Genomic DNA, 15236 nt, shown 5'->3' with positions numbered 1-15236 from the left:
CTGTGCTTCCCACACTCCCCAAGGCCTCTAGAGCCTTCAGGTGTCTGGCCCCGCTCTGGTGTCTCTGTCCCACCCCAGCAGGGTCACCTCTGTCCCACAGGGTCTCGCTGTTGCCTGGGGCAGGAGCTAGCTGGGAATTGGCCTCATGGTGGCACCTACTCCTGATGTTGGTGGCAGATCCAAGGGGATATCAGTTCTCTGCCAGGAGGAAACTACATCTACTTTAGGTTAGAATCCCTGGTTGGAACTTTTTCATTCTTTCCCTCAAGACTATTTAGAGCCCCTTATGCCTCCCACAGTCCCTCCTGGATGGAAGTCCCTCCCTTGGAACTTCCACCCATGGAAGTGGAATAAAGGAGTCTCAGTGCCCAGAGCTATGAGAAGCTCTGTAAAAAGAGAAAATTCTGAGCACCTGCCATAGTCGAAGGTGTCCCTGCCCATGACAGGGTAAGTGGAATGAGCTTTAAACTAGGTTGGTTTTCCAAACCAGGCTGGGATTCTCTGGAAATTGGTTTGGAGATAGAGGGGCTCTGCAGGGAGCTGCAATGCTGTGTCAAGCCCAACCAGGTTCCCAGGAGCAGATGTCCACCACCCCAGCCCTTCCCTGTGTCCCTCTCCTCTCCCTCCGTGGGATCTCCCTCACCAAACTGGCGAACAAAGCCAGGAAACCAGTAAGAAACACACCTGAGCTGGTCTTGGTTCTTGGACAACCACCACGAGGCTGTGAAAGGCTGTTTGCTTATTCCCAACCTGGCCAACAAATGATTCATTCAGTATGTTCATGGTGCTTTTGTTTCTCACCCTATTGCTGTTACTCTCTAGGAGATAACAGAAACGGAGCAGCACATGAAGACTAATACAGACCAAAATGTTTATTTTCCAAACAGTTTGAGACAGCCAGGGATGCAACTGAAAAGAGGCAGCAACAGGAGGACCAAGAGCTTGTGACGCTCATGGTGTTCAGGAACCTGGATAAGAGAGAACCTGGCCAAACACTTGGGCCTGGCAGGGCCAGTTTTTATGTGGTGTGGGAAAACTGGGCATTAATCAGCTCCAGCAGGTGACCGATGGTTTCTAGAGAGTCTTGCTGGGGCAGCTGCTTGGCCAGGTTGAAGGCTTTCATCCCCACCTCCTGGGCCTGGAACGGACAGAAGAAACACCCAGGAATTATCAGGAATCTGGTTTTTCTCATGAGGTAGTTAAATACCTGCTGAGGCTCAGTGCAGGAGCACCCTGGAGCAGATCCAGACTCCCTTTCTGAGGTGACCTGCACAAGCTGCTTTACAGGAGAGCCTAAAGCTGCCAGCCCATCCCATATTTAGGAACCAGTGGTGCAGACAGGAGATTACTGATCTGGACACCACCTCCTGTCTAACACAGTTCCTTTGAACAATCCCAAAGCTATATCAGGGAAGAAAAACAGCTGTACTGACTCTGAACTAAATCCTTCATTTCTCTTGATAAGGAAATAAATAATTTCCATTGGTAGCTCTTCCAGGGATCAGACACAATCACAATTATAAAACTTTGTCTTTTTTCTTTTTCAAACAAATTTAAATTTGTTTGTGTCTCCCTAACAGTCTCAAGCTGTGGCTTCTATAATACAATGAAGAGACCTTTAATATTTCAACACAGTATTTTTCACCACCTGTATTTTCACTCCTCAAAACCCAGGCTGAAGAAACTCAGGGTTTTGAGTTCTGATTCCAAATGGTGGGGCCTGATTTCCAGGTGGTTTCTGCTCAGCACTTCCTCAAAATCAATTCTTGGTAAAGCACAAAAGTTACCAGTCACCTGTGGATTTTAAGCCATAAAGATACAGGAATGCAGATGCCAAAGGGGAATTACAGACTCCAATAGATCGAACCTTGAACTCAGGGGAGTCCAGCTCAAGGATAGGTCTGTGAGCCCCACGTCTTGCTTTCTGTAACCCCTGAGCTCAGGTCTAAAGGCAGCTACACTGCCAGGATAGCCCAGATAAAGGATGAAGCCAGAAAATGTGGATAACTGCAGGATCCACTGGCCTGGTAGAGACCAAAACACATCCACCAGGATTCACAGCCTTGAGAGAGTGCAGGTCACAGAATCATGGAATAGTTTGGCTTGCAAGGGACTTTAAAGCTGACCTCATATCCTATGACAGGGACATCTTCCACTAGACCAGGCTGCTCCAAGCCCCATCCAACCTGGTCTTGGACACTTCCAGGGATGGGGTAGCCACAGCTTCTCTGGGCACCCCGTGCCAGTGCCTCCCCACCCTCACACGGAAGGATTTCCTCCTAATATCCCACTTAAGCCCTTGGTTTGAGAGGTATGAGGCAATTTGTCCTTGGTCACCAGTGCTGTGGGCTCAGGAGAAGTGCTGGGGTACAAGAGGACCAGGAGATAGGATGATCCCCAGAGCTATTTGTGATTCCTCCTGAACCCTTTCAGACACAACCTACCTTGGCTAAATCCAGGCCCAGGTAGTGGATCATGGCCAGGGCATGCAGGACTCGGGCTGTTTCCCCAGGATGCTGCAGTGGTCCCTGTTCCCGGAGCTTCAGCACCGCCCACAGCACCCGTGTTGCTTCCTCGTGCCGGGCTTCAGCTACATGCAGAGAGAAATGATCCTGATGGATGCATTTGTGCAAGAGAATAAACCAAAACTGCCAACAGCCCAACTGGCTCTTCCAGACAGCAAACCATCGCTACTACAAACATCAACATGGTCTGAGGGTAGGGAGGCCCTGGCACAGATTGCCCAGAACAGCTGTGGCTGCCCCATGCCTGGAAGTGTCCAAGGCCACGTTGGATGGGGCTTGGGATAGAGGAAGGCAACCTGGGACAGAGGAAGGCGTCCCTGCCAATGGCAGGGGGTTGAATTAGGTGAACTTCAGGGTCCTTCCCACCCAAACCAGTCTGGCTACCTATGATCCCAGCTTCATGCAAATTCCATGCCCATGAACAGGACTCCTTTCATCCAGTCAGTGTTTCTGTTGATCAGCCTTCAGAGAGGATGTGGAGTCACAATAGCTGCAGGAAAAGAACTATTTTTCTACTCCTGTTACACCAAAGATGGTCTCCTGCAGCCTTGCCTTAGTTTTCTACCTACCCTGGGAACTCCCGATGGAGGTAGTGGAGGAAATGGGATTTACAGAAATGTATGAATCACAGAATGCCAGACTGCTTTGAGTTGGAAGGGATCTTAAAGACCATCTCATTCCAACCCTCGGCCATGGGCAGAGACACCTTACACTAGAGCAGGTTGCTCCAAGCCCTGTCCAGCCTGACCCTGAATATTCCAGAGAGGGAAGTTTTTATTCTCTTTCCTGACAATGTCCTTACTAGCAAAGATGGTTGAAAGGAGTCAAGAACCAGAGTCTGGTCTGGTTTCAGGGGAGCCTGAGGTAGCATCAGCAGCACACTGATGCTTTCTGTACCTTTATGTGCCAGTGAGAGACTCCCCAGCCTTTCTTCCAAGAGTACTCTCCTGATTAATACATCCAATTATCTGTACAAGCTATTCTATCATGTCCTGTTGCTCCAGGAGTGAGCTGTACCCCCACCTAAGTGAGCTGAAATGTCACATCCATTATTAAAGGGAGATGAAGGAGCTGCAGAGAAATGAGAATGCTCAAGTATCAAATTGCACCAGGGGAGGTTTACTTGGAATACTAGAAGAAATTTTTTCATAGAAAGGCATGTAAAACATTGGAACAGGCTGCCTAAGGAGCTGGTGGACTCACAATGCCTGGAAGAGTTCAGAAAACATGTGGATATGGCATCTGGGATGTGGGTTAGTGATGAACAGGACAGTGCTAGAGGAATGGCTGGATTTGGTGATTTTAAAGGTCTTTTCTAACCCAAATGACTCAGTGAGTCCATGAATCAAATCTTGCTTTGCTCCAGTTAGTGGCAAGGGAACTGCGAAATGGAGAATGCAAATAGCAAGGGCAAGGCTGGGTTTCCATGGAACACCCTCACTGCTATAGTGGCCTGTGGCAATCTGCTGAGCACTGACATCAAGAACACTTGGCATTGCCATTAAATTCAGTCTCTGGAAACACCATACCAACCCCAACACTGCCAACATAATCTGTAGGGTGCAGGTGTTTAACCCCCAACTTCCCAAAGGTTTTGGAGCAATAGCAGCTCTTACTCATCCCATCCTCGATGCCTTCCTCATCCTCAGAAAACGGTGATGCTTCTGCCCGAGCCCGGAGCACTCGCTGGTGCCCCTGAAGGGAGCTCAGCAGCCAGTCGTGCCAGAGGCTGCTCACCTGGCAGGAAGCATGGGAATTATTTCACTCCTGTGAATCCCTGGTGTTCAGTTGCTCTCCAAACAATGTCCCTGCATAGCCCATCCCCTCCATGTGCCTGCGGGTCACTGAGCTAGGCTGAATGTTCTCAGAGCAACTGCACCGATCCTCTCCCACTCACTTCTCCAGCTGATCAGGGATTTTCACCCTGAACAAATTTAGATTTGAACAAATCTAACCAAAATATTCACCAAAAGCTAGTTGAGTTGAAATTTGGGACAGGAATGGTGGATTCCCAGCACCTCATTTCTACATAAATTGATTTAAACAAATAAAAGTTCATTTTTTTGAGTAATTAAATCAATTAGATAATCATTACTTTCCTTGTTTGATCAATCCATTCTGAAAATCTTCTATCAGTGTGACTTTTCACTGATTGTCAATGTAAATTTTAGGTGACCTGTTTGCATCCCACTCTTCCTTGGATTTAGGAACTCCTCAGATGCTCTGTGGGTGGGACTCTAACCCCTGGCACAGGAAATTTGGTAACGAAGTTGGTTTTTAACAAGATTTGGTTGCCCAAACTGAAGACAGTTTATTAAGAATTTTGAACTGATTACAGGATTAATGTCTCATGGTTTTAACTCAGAGAATTACTTATGTATGAAAAGGGTTTCTGGGATTGATCCTAAAAGGCAACACTGACACTTGAAATGGTCATCATACCATTGAAAGAAAACGGAAAACCTTTGGAAAGAGCATGAAAAAAAAAGCTGAGAAAAATTCAGAGGATGATTTTTGATTCTACCAACCTCAGTATAGAGTGCGTTTGCTGTATCCATTTTATTCTGGTGGAAGAAAATGTTGGCCATGTGGAAGTAACCTCCAGAGACCTCAACAGAATTTAGTCCAAACTCAGCAGTAGCCAGGTAAACCTGAAATATATATTAAACAAAAAATAAACTCTACAAGGTTCATGTTCATGTCAACCTGGAAAGTTTTTCATTGTGGATTAATAATATTGCAAATGTTGGGGATTTTTTATATGTAAACTATGCCTGGAGGTGATTGGAAAATGTGGTACTTAAAAGCTGGTTTTTGGGGGTAATGTAAAGGAATGACATACTAAAAACTCTATTTGGGGGTTATCCAGAGGAATAAGGCACTATCAAGCTCTATTTTGGGGGTTATGTAAAGGAATAAGGAATAAAAACCTCTATATTTTGGAGTTATTCCCAGGAATGAGGTACTAAAGAATTGTATTTCAGGGTTTTTCTATAGGATGCGTTGGAATATACTTAGTTCACAGAGTTTATCCATAGGAATATACTAAAAAGCTGTATTTTCGGGTTAATCCATGGGAATGCAACACCCTAAACACCCCTTGGCTGGGGCAGAGGCACCTGCTTGGTTCATTCTCTAAAGTCCAGTACAGGTTTCCCATCTCTCCCCATCTCCCTATGCCACCCACTCATCCCACCCCTCCCAAAGCCCATCTTGCTGCTTTCCCAGCCCCCAAACTAGCCTGATCTTTCCCTGGAGCCCCGGAGGAGCAGTAGGAAGGCAGTGGAGCATTCCAGCTATTCTGAGCTGGCGTGTGACTCTCAGCAGATCCCAGACATGCAGCCAAGGTTCAGGCAGGTCCTGAACTTGCTAAGAGTTAAAAACTTCTTACCTGGTGCCCTTTCAGGCACCACATTTAGGGAATTAAAAACAAAAACAAAACCAAAAACAAACAAAAAAACCCAACCAACCAAACAAAAAAACACCACAAAAAAGAAAGGATTTGGGGAATCGCCAAAGCCATTTGGGAGATTCCTTTGTGGGACTCTGAAATGCCCAAAGGGCTTCTAGACTAAGCAGAGACAGTGTTGTGTGTTATAATAGAAAGGGTCTAATTCTTCTCCCTTTATGTCATCATGTACACCCACACAAAGCCACTATCTAATTCCACAGGAGTGGGTATACATCACTCGGCACTGGATAAATTTAGTCTACATGGGACAGAAATAGGATGTGAAGAAGTTCATCTGGCTTTGGAGGATCAAATGACAGGCAAAGCATCCTTAGGAACACAGCTGGCAATGACCACTTCCAATGGAACAAACTATTTTAATGGCTGAAGAGGTGGAACTGGAGAAAACATCATTGAACCAGATACTGAAATAGAGAAATAAGGCATTAATTCAATAATAGGTGACAGAGCTGGGAAAGTATTGGGGAAACAACAGTCAAAATGTAAATTATCTGTGGAATAAAAGGCAACTCCATCAGTTTGGGGCAGGAACGTCTGGGCATCTGAGCACTGGAATGAAGCTGACATAGAAATTTATGGAGAGAAGACATAAAGATAAGGAATTTGAGGAATATATGAGGAGTGGCTGAGGGAGGGTCAGACTCAAGAAAAGGAGGCGCAGGGGGACGTTCTGGCTCTACACAACTCCCTGAGAGGAGGGTGCAGCCAGGTGAGGTCGGGATCTGCTCCCAGGGAACAAGGGACAGGACAAGAAGAAATAGCCTCAAGTTGTGACAGGGGAGGTTCAAGGCAGGATATTGGGAAAAATTCTTCACAGAAAGGGTGTTGCAAGTATTGGAACAGGCTGTGAAGGGCAGTGGTGGAATGACCATCCCTGGAGGTGTTCAAAAAACACATAGATGTGGCACTCAGAAACATGGGTTAGGTATGGACCTGACAGTGCTGGGGGAATGGTTGGACTTGATCATCATGGAGGGCTTTTCCAACCATAGTGATCCCATGATTCTCTGTCACTTCACAGGAATAGGGATAACTGACAAAACACATCTTTAGCTCACACATGAATCCACGTGTGTCTCAGATCTATCCAGTTCAAGTGTCTGTGATGTGAATGCTCTCAAGATCCCAAATCTGCTTGTTGGCATTTCCATATTGATCTGGGAGGAGAGAAGGAATTAAAATAGAAGTGTTCCCTGTTCCTGTATTCCAATGGACTTACATCATTGGCCAGGTGATACAAAGCCTGGTCCAGGTTTCCTTCAGCAATAGAGAAAAGCCCCAGTCCACGGTACATCTTAGACTGAAGAGCAGCACTGCAGTCTGGGGTTTGGAGGACGATCCACTGGGCTTGGGAGAGATACTTGGCTGCCTGCCGGAGACGGCCGGTGCCTGGAATGACATGTAGGGATAATCAGAAATAAGGAGGATAAGGAGCATTTTTAAATCAGAGAAATAAGGAGGATAAAGAGCATTTTTTAATTTGGCAAGTCAGAGAATACTGCTAGCTGTCCCTTTGGGGTAGCTTGATATGGAGATGCAGTTTGGGGATTCTCTGCTTCTTTCCCAAGTGCTTCTGAGTTGCCTAGGTGTCTATAGTCTCATTTACAGACAAGTGAATGGGTAGACAAAAGGAGCCAGAAACCACAGAATTACAGACTGATTTGGATTGGAGAGGACCTTCAAGTTCATGCTGTTCCATCCCCTGCCATTGGCAGGGACACCTTCCTCTATCCCAGGGTGCTCCAAGCCCTGTCCAGCCAGGCCTTGGACACTGCCAGAGATGGGGCAGCCACAGCTGCTCTGGACAACCTGTGCCAGGGCCTCCCTACCCTCACAGGAGGAATTTCTTACCAATATCCCATCTAACTGCCCTCTGGCAGTGGGAAGCCATTCCCTGTGTCCTGTCCCTCCATCCCTTGTCCCCAGTCTCTCTCCAGCTCTCCCTGTAGGCCCTGGAAGGGGCTCTGAGGTCACCCTGAAGCCTTCTCCTCTCCAGGTGAACACCCACAGCTCTCCCAGCCTGGCTCCACGGCAGAGGATGCATTGTACACAACCCCTGGAACACGTAGCCTACACAGGTTTGCTCCAGACAGGTGCTGATGACTCTCACCTTATCACACTGGAATTAGTCACAGCATTTTTTCTCCCTGCTCTCACTGCACCATTTACCACAACCCCGTTGTGCCAGCAGAGCATTGTGTGCGCTCCTGGAATGGCAGTGATTTAGAGGGATCTCTCTTGCAGGGAGAGCAGCTCCCATGCCCTCATTTGCCATGTTTTCCAAAGCACACAATAAGAAAAAGCTCTGCTCAGGCAGAGTAAGATTTGTGAATGAACCCGGGAGTTCTTTGGGTGCGACGGTCTCTGAAATGCTTGCTGGTTCCCTGGGATAAAAGCACAACCAAACACCCTCTGGAATTTAATGCTTTGGAGAGTCATCCAAGGCCACAGAGGTAAAGAATAGACTTTCATAGAGTTTCTCCTGTGGGGATTGGTGGAGAAGGAGAAAACACTTCATTGATCTCCTGAGTGCTGAGAGATTCTTTGCTCCAGAGCCACAGAGAAAGGGTGTGAGGGGGGTGTGTGTGTGGGATGGCTCAAATCTCTGCAATGCCCTTAAGGGCCCAGAGCTCAGAGCTGCTCCTTTCCAGATAAATGGCAAAAGGAAACCAGAAACCTGACCTGAGAGGCCTTGCCCTTGCCAGCATTCCCATGTTGACAATGCTCACCCGTGGAGGCCTCAGCCAGGAGCAGAAAAATGGGCACGAGCTGCACGGAGCCAGAGCCGAACACTTGGGAGCTGAAGCGCAGCGCCTGCAGTGCTGCAGGAATTGCTTCCAGGGGCTTCCCTGCCCACAGAAACCCCTGGGCTGTGCTCAACGCCACAGCAATGAGGGACTCCTGCAGGGAAACAGAGCAGGGGCAGAGTGAGAAAAGACAGGGAAAAAGGAAAAAGGAAATCACAGAACCCCACAATGGTTTGGAGAGACTTTAAAGCCCACACATCCCCTGCCATGGGACACTTTTCACTAGACTAGGTGGTTACAGATGCACAGGCTCTTTTCAAAATCAGGTTTTCAAATTATAAAATAGCAATTGTAATGTAGTTTGTGTCTGTAATTAATAGACAGACATTAAAGTTGTCATATTAGAGCGTATTAGAATCTGGCTCCATTCCTGCTTCGAGCAAGAACAGCTTTGGACATCCTTGCAGGTCATGTGCTGTCTTCCCGGACGAAAAATCCTTTACGCCTCCTGACAAGGTCTCATAAGGTTGCAGTAATAAAAGCTGTGAAGCACAGAAAACGATCATCACAAGACCAGAAAGGAGATTAGAGCCAGGGGCTCCAGTGTGACTCAGAGCCAGCCAAGCCCCATGGTGCCAGCATGGCACAGCTCCAACTGCTGTTGGCCAGGGAGTGAAGAGACAGCTCCTCACAGGAAACAGCAGTTTCATCCTATCCTCTCCGGCTGGTCCTAGGCTGGGATTTTGTGTGCAGAGTCTGAAAACTGGTCAAAATCAGAATGTGTTGCACTTAGCAAATCCATCCCCAGCCAGGGTTGGTGGTGCAGCAGCTTCTGCAGTGTTTGGGTTTGTCAGAATCCATAATTTATCCTGTATTTATCCATGTATAGCTGCTGCTTGCCTTCCGCTGCTCCTACTAGTCCACGCCATTTAGCCTCTCCACCGTTAGCAGCAGCTGATGCAATCCCCAGCTCCAAAACATATCTCCATCCCAATGCCCACTCCCTGACAGGATCTGTGCATACTGTGCACAGATGCCAAGGAAAAAGTGCCACAATCCTTGCAGAGTGACAGAATCTCAGAAATCCCAACTCAGAAAGGTTTGGGTTGGGAGGGGCCTTAAAGTTCATCTTTTCCATCCCCTGTTATGGGAAAGGACACGTTTCACTAGACCAGGTTCCTCAGAGCCCCATCCAGACAGCTACTAACACTTCTCCATCAGCTTTTCCTAGCAGTGGTGCAGCAGGAAAGGTGTCTGGGAATCAGTGGTGCTGCAGGAGAGCACAGCAGTGCTACCATGGTTTTCTCAGTGGAACACTGAGAAAACACCAGTTCACCCCTTTATCACCCTCTGCCTCCAGCTGGGGCCGAGCTGGGCAGAGACACCAATCTCAGAGATCCTGGAGGCCAAGTTTTGGCATTTTGCTGAGCTTGAATTGCTTGGAGTGAGGCAGAGTTGTGCCATGGGTGAAGGAGGAACTCCAAGACAGAGAGCTCCAGGATAGCCTGCGAGTGTTTCCTGGAGATGCTGGCTGAGGTAAAGAGACACCTTTTTGGATAAATTAGATCATCAAAGAACACAGCGCAGAGCAACAGCCCCTGCTCCAGTGATGAGAGCCAAGAGCCAGAAAACACAGCACTGATTCCTGAGCTACCAGATTATGGGGAGGGGAAAGGCAGGTTTTCCAGAGAAGCTGTGGCATCCCTGGCAGTGTCCAAGGCCAGGCTGGATGGGGCTTGGAGCAACCTGCGATAGTGGAAGGTGTCCCTGCCCTTGGCAACGGGTGAGACGTGATCGACTTTAAGATCTCTTCCATCCCAAACCAGTTTGGGATTCTGTGAAACACAAACTGTCCAGGGAGCAGGTGGTGCCCAGGAGAAAACCAGCACATGCTTGGGGCAGCATCAGGAAAAGCTGGTATTTCTCAGGCTGCTTTTTCTGTCTCTGCCAGTCTGGTGCAACCATTGCAGGCCCTGGTGCGTGGGCATCACCCCAGATTGGTATCCGGGAGGTGCTGGAGATTGGGATCATTCTTTTTTCACTCCTTGTTAATGGTATCATCGCTGCTTCCTATGGCCTGAAACATCTGCAGCAAGGACAAAGCTGGGGGTTGGACTCTGGCACAGCTTCCAGAAGAAGGAAGGGCAGGAGGCAAGAGGAGCCCTGGAGCAGTGAATATTTCCAACTGCAGTTCCAAACCTCAGAGGATGGTTCCCTTTGGCCCTGAAGAGCCCTGGGGGAACTGTTCCCTTTGGCCCCGCCTTGGTTTCCCCCTCTCCCCTGGCCCTGTCAATTTGGGCTCCTTCCATGTGTGTTGCAATTTGAGGTTTCTCTGAAGATGCCCCCACACGGTTTTTGGGGTTTGAGGGGGCTGAGGATCCCTGCTCCGCTTCAGGTGGGAGCAGGGAATTGGGAACACACTCGGGCCCAGTGCCACATCCATTATTCACTCTCAAGCACCAAAATCGATGGTGTGTCTGAAAAAAGGAGGATTTCAGGAAGAGGGAAAGCTCCAGTGAGCTGGAGCTGAACCTGCAGCCAGAGCAGTGCCGGTGCTGGCTGGGCTGGATCTTTTCCCATGCCCAGGAGCTGTGGGGAGTTGACATCATGCAGGCAGGTGAGGCTCTTCTCCAAACAGAAACTTGGAGTTCTGTCAGTTTGGAGGTGCTGTCTGCAGGCACCCCCCTGGCTATGTTGACAGAAGCAGATTTCTATCAACAGAAGCTTTGGAGCACAGGCAAGGAATGAAATTCGTAAAACCTCCTGGCTCCCAGCGCCCTGCTCCTTGAGCCACAGGGCATTTGAATGTGCCCAGGTTTCCCTGCGTCCTGACTGAGGCTGGAGCTCTGTGTTTTCTAAACAAACACAGGGCAGGAGTGGGTGAAGTACAGCAGAAATGTTCAAAAAGCAGCAAACCTAAGGCAGGCTTTGGGCAGAAGATTTTTTCTCTGGTTACCATGAGACTGCAGAGCTTTTCCCTCAACTCCAAAGGCCTTTTTTGCATAGAATCCCAGACTGGTTTGGGTTAAAGGAACCCTAAGGCCCATCTCATTCCACCTCCTGCCATAGGCAGGAACACCTTCCACTATCCCAGGCTGCTCCAAGCCCTGTCTAACTTGGCCTTGGACACTTTCAGGGATAGGGTAATCACAGCTTCTCTGGACAACCTGTGCCAGCGACTCCCCACCCACATAGGGAAGAACTTTTAAAGCACTTTTGTTGGATCTGGAACAGGAATGTGATGCAGCCCGTGAGACAAGGCACTAAATAATCTCCCTCTCTCCCAACACCTCTGAGCCAGCCCAGGCCCAATCTGGCTGCTCCAAATCCTGCTGGACACAAAGGAACCTTCTCTCTTGCTGGGAAAGCCAGCAGGGAACTGAGGGATTTCCACGGTCTCACTCCTTTCTTTGGAGAGAAGGAAAGCAAAGTGTCCCAGCACTGACTGTTCTCAAAATCTATTTTATTTAAATAAGCTGGAGACGAAGGTCAAAGAACAGATGATGTTAAGGGTTGTTAAGGAGCTTATAAAAATCTCCATTTCAAAAAACTCCAGTCTTCTCTCCCTGCCTTGCCCATGGAACCATTCCCAGTCCAGGCTCCTGGCTGCTCCTCCAGGCTGCTGTTTGCTAACCCAGTATGAACCCCAATCAAGAGTGACTTTCTCTCCACCAGTCCCATCTTCCTGCTGTCTTTCCCTTCACCTAATTAAACCAGCAGATTAACTTCCAGCTAATGAAGGAGCACTTCCCTCAGCTGGCAGCCACGTGGCCTGTTGGAATGTATGGGGATAATTTTAGTTGCAATAAAGTCAGTGATGTAATCAGTGTCAACATCAGTGTTCAATAGCAGGGGAGTTCCTTGGAACAGCTTCAAGCACTTCTGGATGCAAAATCCTGCCACACCCCCACGACACCCATTTTAACTTTCCTTGCAGGTTTTATAAAGAACCATTTAAACAGAACCTGGAACTAAGGAAGTTTTGCATTTTCCCTTTGGGACACACTGGCCTGACACACCTTCTGTGGACTTTGCTCAACAGTCTCACCTGGGCTTTTCAGCCAGACAAGAGTTTTCAAACCAGCCTGTGATGTCATTGCCCAAGTCCTGTAAAACCAAAAGGAATCTGCTGCCTAAAGCCTGTCATAAGCTCTCACCAAGCAGGACTTTTGCCTTTGGACTTAATCTTTGTGGAAGCTCCCAAGAAAGGTGACAGCAATGAGCTGGTCTCCAAAGCCTCACAGCTGGGCCAGAAACACCTTAAAAATAATTCATGTAAAATTTGAAAGATTAGGGATGTTCTTCTCAGTGGCACCATTGGATTGTTCCAAGCCCACTGTGTGCTGCCCCATTATTCTGTGTCTGGGAGTTATTATAGAGGGAAAATTTATCTCCATAGTGAGGATTTTCAGGAGCAGATGCACCTGGGTGGGTTATTTTAGCAACAATGTAGAACAGCAGCTCCCGCCACTCCATAAACAGAAAAAGTTTCAGACCTCTGGGGCTGGAAAGGAGCTGCACATCTGCACGTCCCTGAGGCCTGATGAAGACAAAAGGCTACACTTAGCGGGAAAGGGTGTCCCAAGTTGGCCAGGAAAACAAAAGGGAGGGTACTTGGTTTCTTTGCCCCTTTGCTCTGGGAAAGGGGACACCCTCCCATCAAATGGCCTGGAAGAAGCAGATCTCAGCTGGATCCTGGACTAACTAGGGTGATGGACCAACCCCCTGGATAGGTGGGAAATCCAGGGTTGCTGTTGCCTGAGGAAGCTCAGAACACCAAGTAAAGACTGTGGAAAAGGCTGGAGGCTCATGAACGGCAGAGAGGACACTCCCACTCCCATTATTTTTTAAGTTTTGTTTAAAAAAAGCCACTCGCAAACCTCTACAACCAAATCCCAAATCAACCAAGGAGATGCCATCCTCTTCCTTGGGAGCATCCAGGGAGAGGATTTCTAAAGGGGTGGATCCTGTGAAGGCAAAAACCCTGCTTGGTTTTCGGCAAGAGATTCCCTTCAGTTTTCTAGGAATTGGGCAGTGACAGCCCAGGCCACTTTCGAGAGTCCTGTGTAGCTTAAAATTCCAGGTGAGCCCAGTCTGCCACTGGTGTGTCCCACCACGTACAGCCAGGGTATGGAAAGGAGCTGGAATTCCTTCCCTAGAAGCACTCTGAAGTTGTGCTTTTTCCTCCTGCACCCACCTGCCTCCTCAGCAGCTGCTCCTTGCCATGTTTTCTGTCTTTTTCAGAATGGAAACAGGGCTGGGGCCCAAGGACTGGGATGAGCAGGTGACAGATACGGTTGTGGATGCTGATCCAGTCAGTTCTCTGGTGGGAAACATCACTGGCAAAAGGAGGGGAAAAGGATACTGGTATTTTCTGGGATATTATGCAAGGGAAGATTATTCTCTTCTGTCTTTCAGGACTTTCTCCACAACAATTCCCAGAGCCCCTGGGCTGCCTACAGGGTGCCCAATACATGGTATTTCCAAATGTTTCCATTTCACAGCACTGTCCTGCCACATCCTCACAGTTCTCTGTGTTAAAATCCTTATTAAAACCACCCCCTGAACTCCTGATACAGCTATGTTTGAACAAATCCCTGAATTCCAACACTGGAAAAAGAAAAAACACAAACCATCCCACCCCAGGTCACTGTGAGAAAAGGGAACATTCTGGAACTCAGTGACTGCTCTGAGGGTATGTGAGGGAGGTTCATGTGACTCTCCAGAGCTTCCAGCTCTGCTATCTGCCTGATGCAACTGCTGGAAGGCAGCAGGAGCATTCCAGGTGAGTGTGCCTGCTCCAGTTCCTGCTGCCCTGCTGGCTGAGCTCCAGCCTGGGCTCTCTCCAGGTTCCCAGGCTCCATCCTGGATCTGGTCCCTGCCTCCTGAGCCCATCCCTGCATGCTGAACTTTGTCCCAGATCTCATCCCTGTGTCCTGGGTTTTGTGAGGCTTGTCCCTGCATACTGAGCCTCATCCCAGGGATAATCCCTGCCTCTTGCTGTGTCCCAGACCACACCCCAGGCTTTGTCCCTGTCTCTCTGTCCTTGTTCTGGGCTTGTTCTTGCCTCCGACGTTTCATCCTGGGCCTTCTCCACGTGTCCTAAGCCTCATCCTGTGGCTGGTTCCTACTTCCCGGGCCTCACCCTGGGTCTTCTTCCCATGCCCTGTGCCTCATCCTAGGCCTCGTGTCCTGAGCCTTTCTGTGGAATAAGCCCTGCCTCTCGTCCTGTCCCACGTGCGTTCCTGCCTCCTCCTTCCTAGGCCTCATCCTGAATACCAAACTTCCTGCCTGTGCCTCACCCTGGAGCTAATCCTGCCCTGCCCCTGTGCCCCAGGCCTCACCCTGACCCCTGGACCTCATCCCGGGGTCTCTCACCAGTAGCAGGTGAGACGGCAGCTGGGGCAGCGCAGCGGGGCCGTTCGGGCCCCACACAGCTCGCAACGTGGTGGCCCCGCCATGGCCGGCCATGAACTTCGACGCGTCCCCGGT

At 48.9% G+C, this 15236-nt stretch overlaps 1 protein-coding gene across 3 annotated transcripts; it reads right to left on the bottom strand.

Annotated features, from left to right (window-relative positions):
- Positions 1-847: 847 nt before the first annotated feature.
- Positions 848-15229, bottom strand: ZMYND12 (zinc finger MYND-type containing 12). 3 transcript variants are annotated; one of them, XM_033079864.1, is made up of 8 exons: positions 15123-15229; positions 13942-14083; positions 8727-8898; positions 7217-7386; positions 5054-5176; positions 4142-4262; positions 2445-2590; positions 848-1138 (listed from the first exon to the last, which is right to left on the bottom strand). In XM_033079864.1, the coding sequence occupies exons 1-8, from the start codon at positions 15203-15205 to the stop codon at positions 1019-1021; spliced, it is 1077 nt and encodes a 358-aa protein (XP_032935755.1). In that variant the 5' UTR covers positions 15206-15229; the 3' UTR covers positions 848-1018. The 3 variants fall into 3 exon arrangements, with proteins under 3 accessions (XP_032935755.1, XP_032935756.1, XP_032935757.1); XM_033079865.1 differs by lacking the exon at positions 15123-15229 and adding an exon at positions 14890-14931; XM_033079866.1 differs by lacking the exon at positions 13942-14083.
- Between the last annotated feature and the right edge of the window lie 7 nt (positions 15230-15236).

The sequence above is a fragment of the Catharus ustulatus genome, chromosome 24, assembly GCF_009819885.2.
Source record: "Catharus ustulatus isolate bCatUst1 chromosome 24, bCatUst1.pri.v2, whole genome shotgun sequence".
NCBI lineage: Eukaryota > Metazoa > Chordata > Aves > Passeriformes > Turdidae > Catharus > Catharus ustulatus.
This window is presented reverse-complemented; position numbering and strand designations above follow the sequence as displayed.

What these genes read in the sequence shown, in the direction of transcription:
- ZMYND12 (XM_033079864.1), bottom strand. Translation starts at nt 15,205, where the DNA reads ATGGCGGGGCCACCACGTTGCGAGCTGTGTGGGGCCCGAACGGCCCCG. An exon ending in TGCCGTCTCACCTGCTACTG is followed by an intron (nt 14,084 to 15,122) that starts GTGAGAGACCCC and finishes TCCTTTTGCCAG; the next exon opens with TGATGTTTCCCACCAGAGAA. An exon ending in AGCAGCTGCTGAGGAGGCAG is followed by an intron (nt 8,899 to 13,941) that starts GTGGGTGCAGGA and finishes GTTTCCCTGCAG; the next exon opens with GAGTCCCTCATTGCTGTGGC.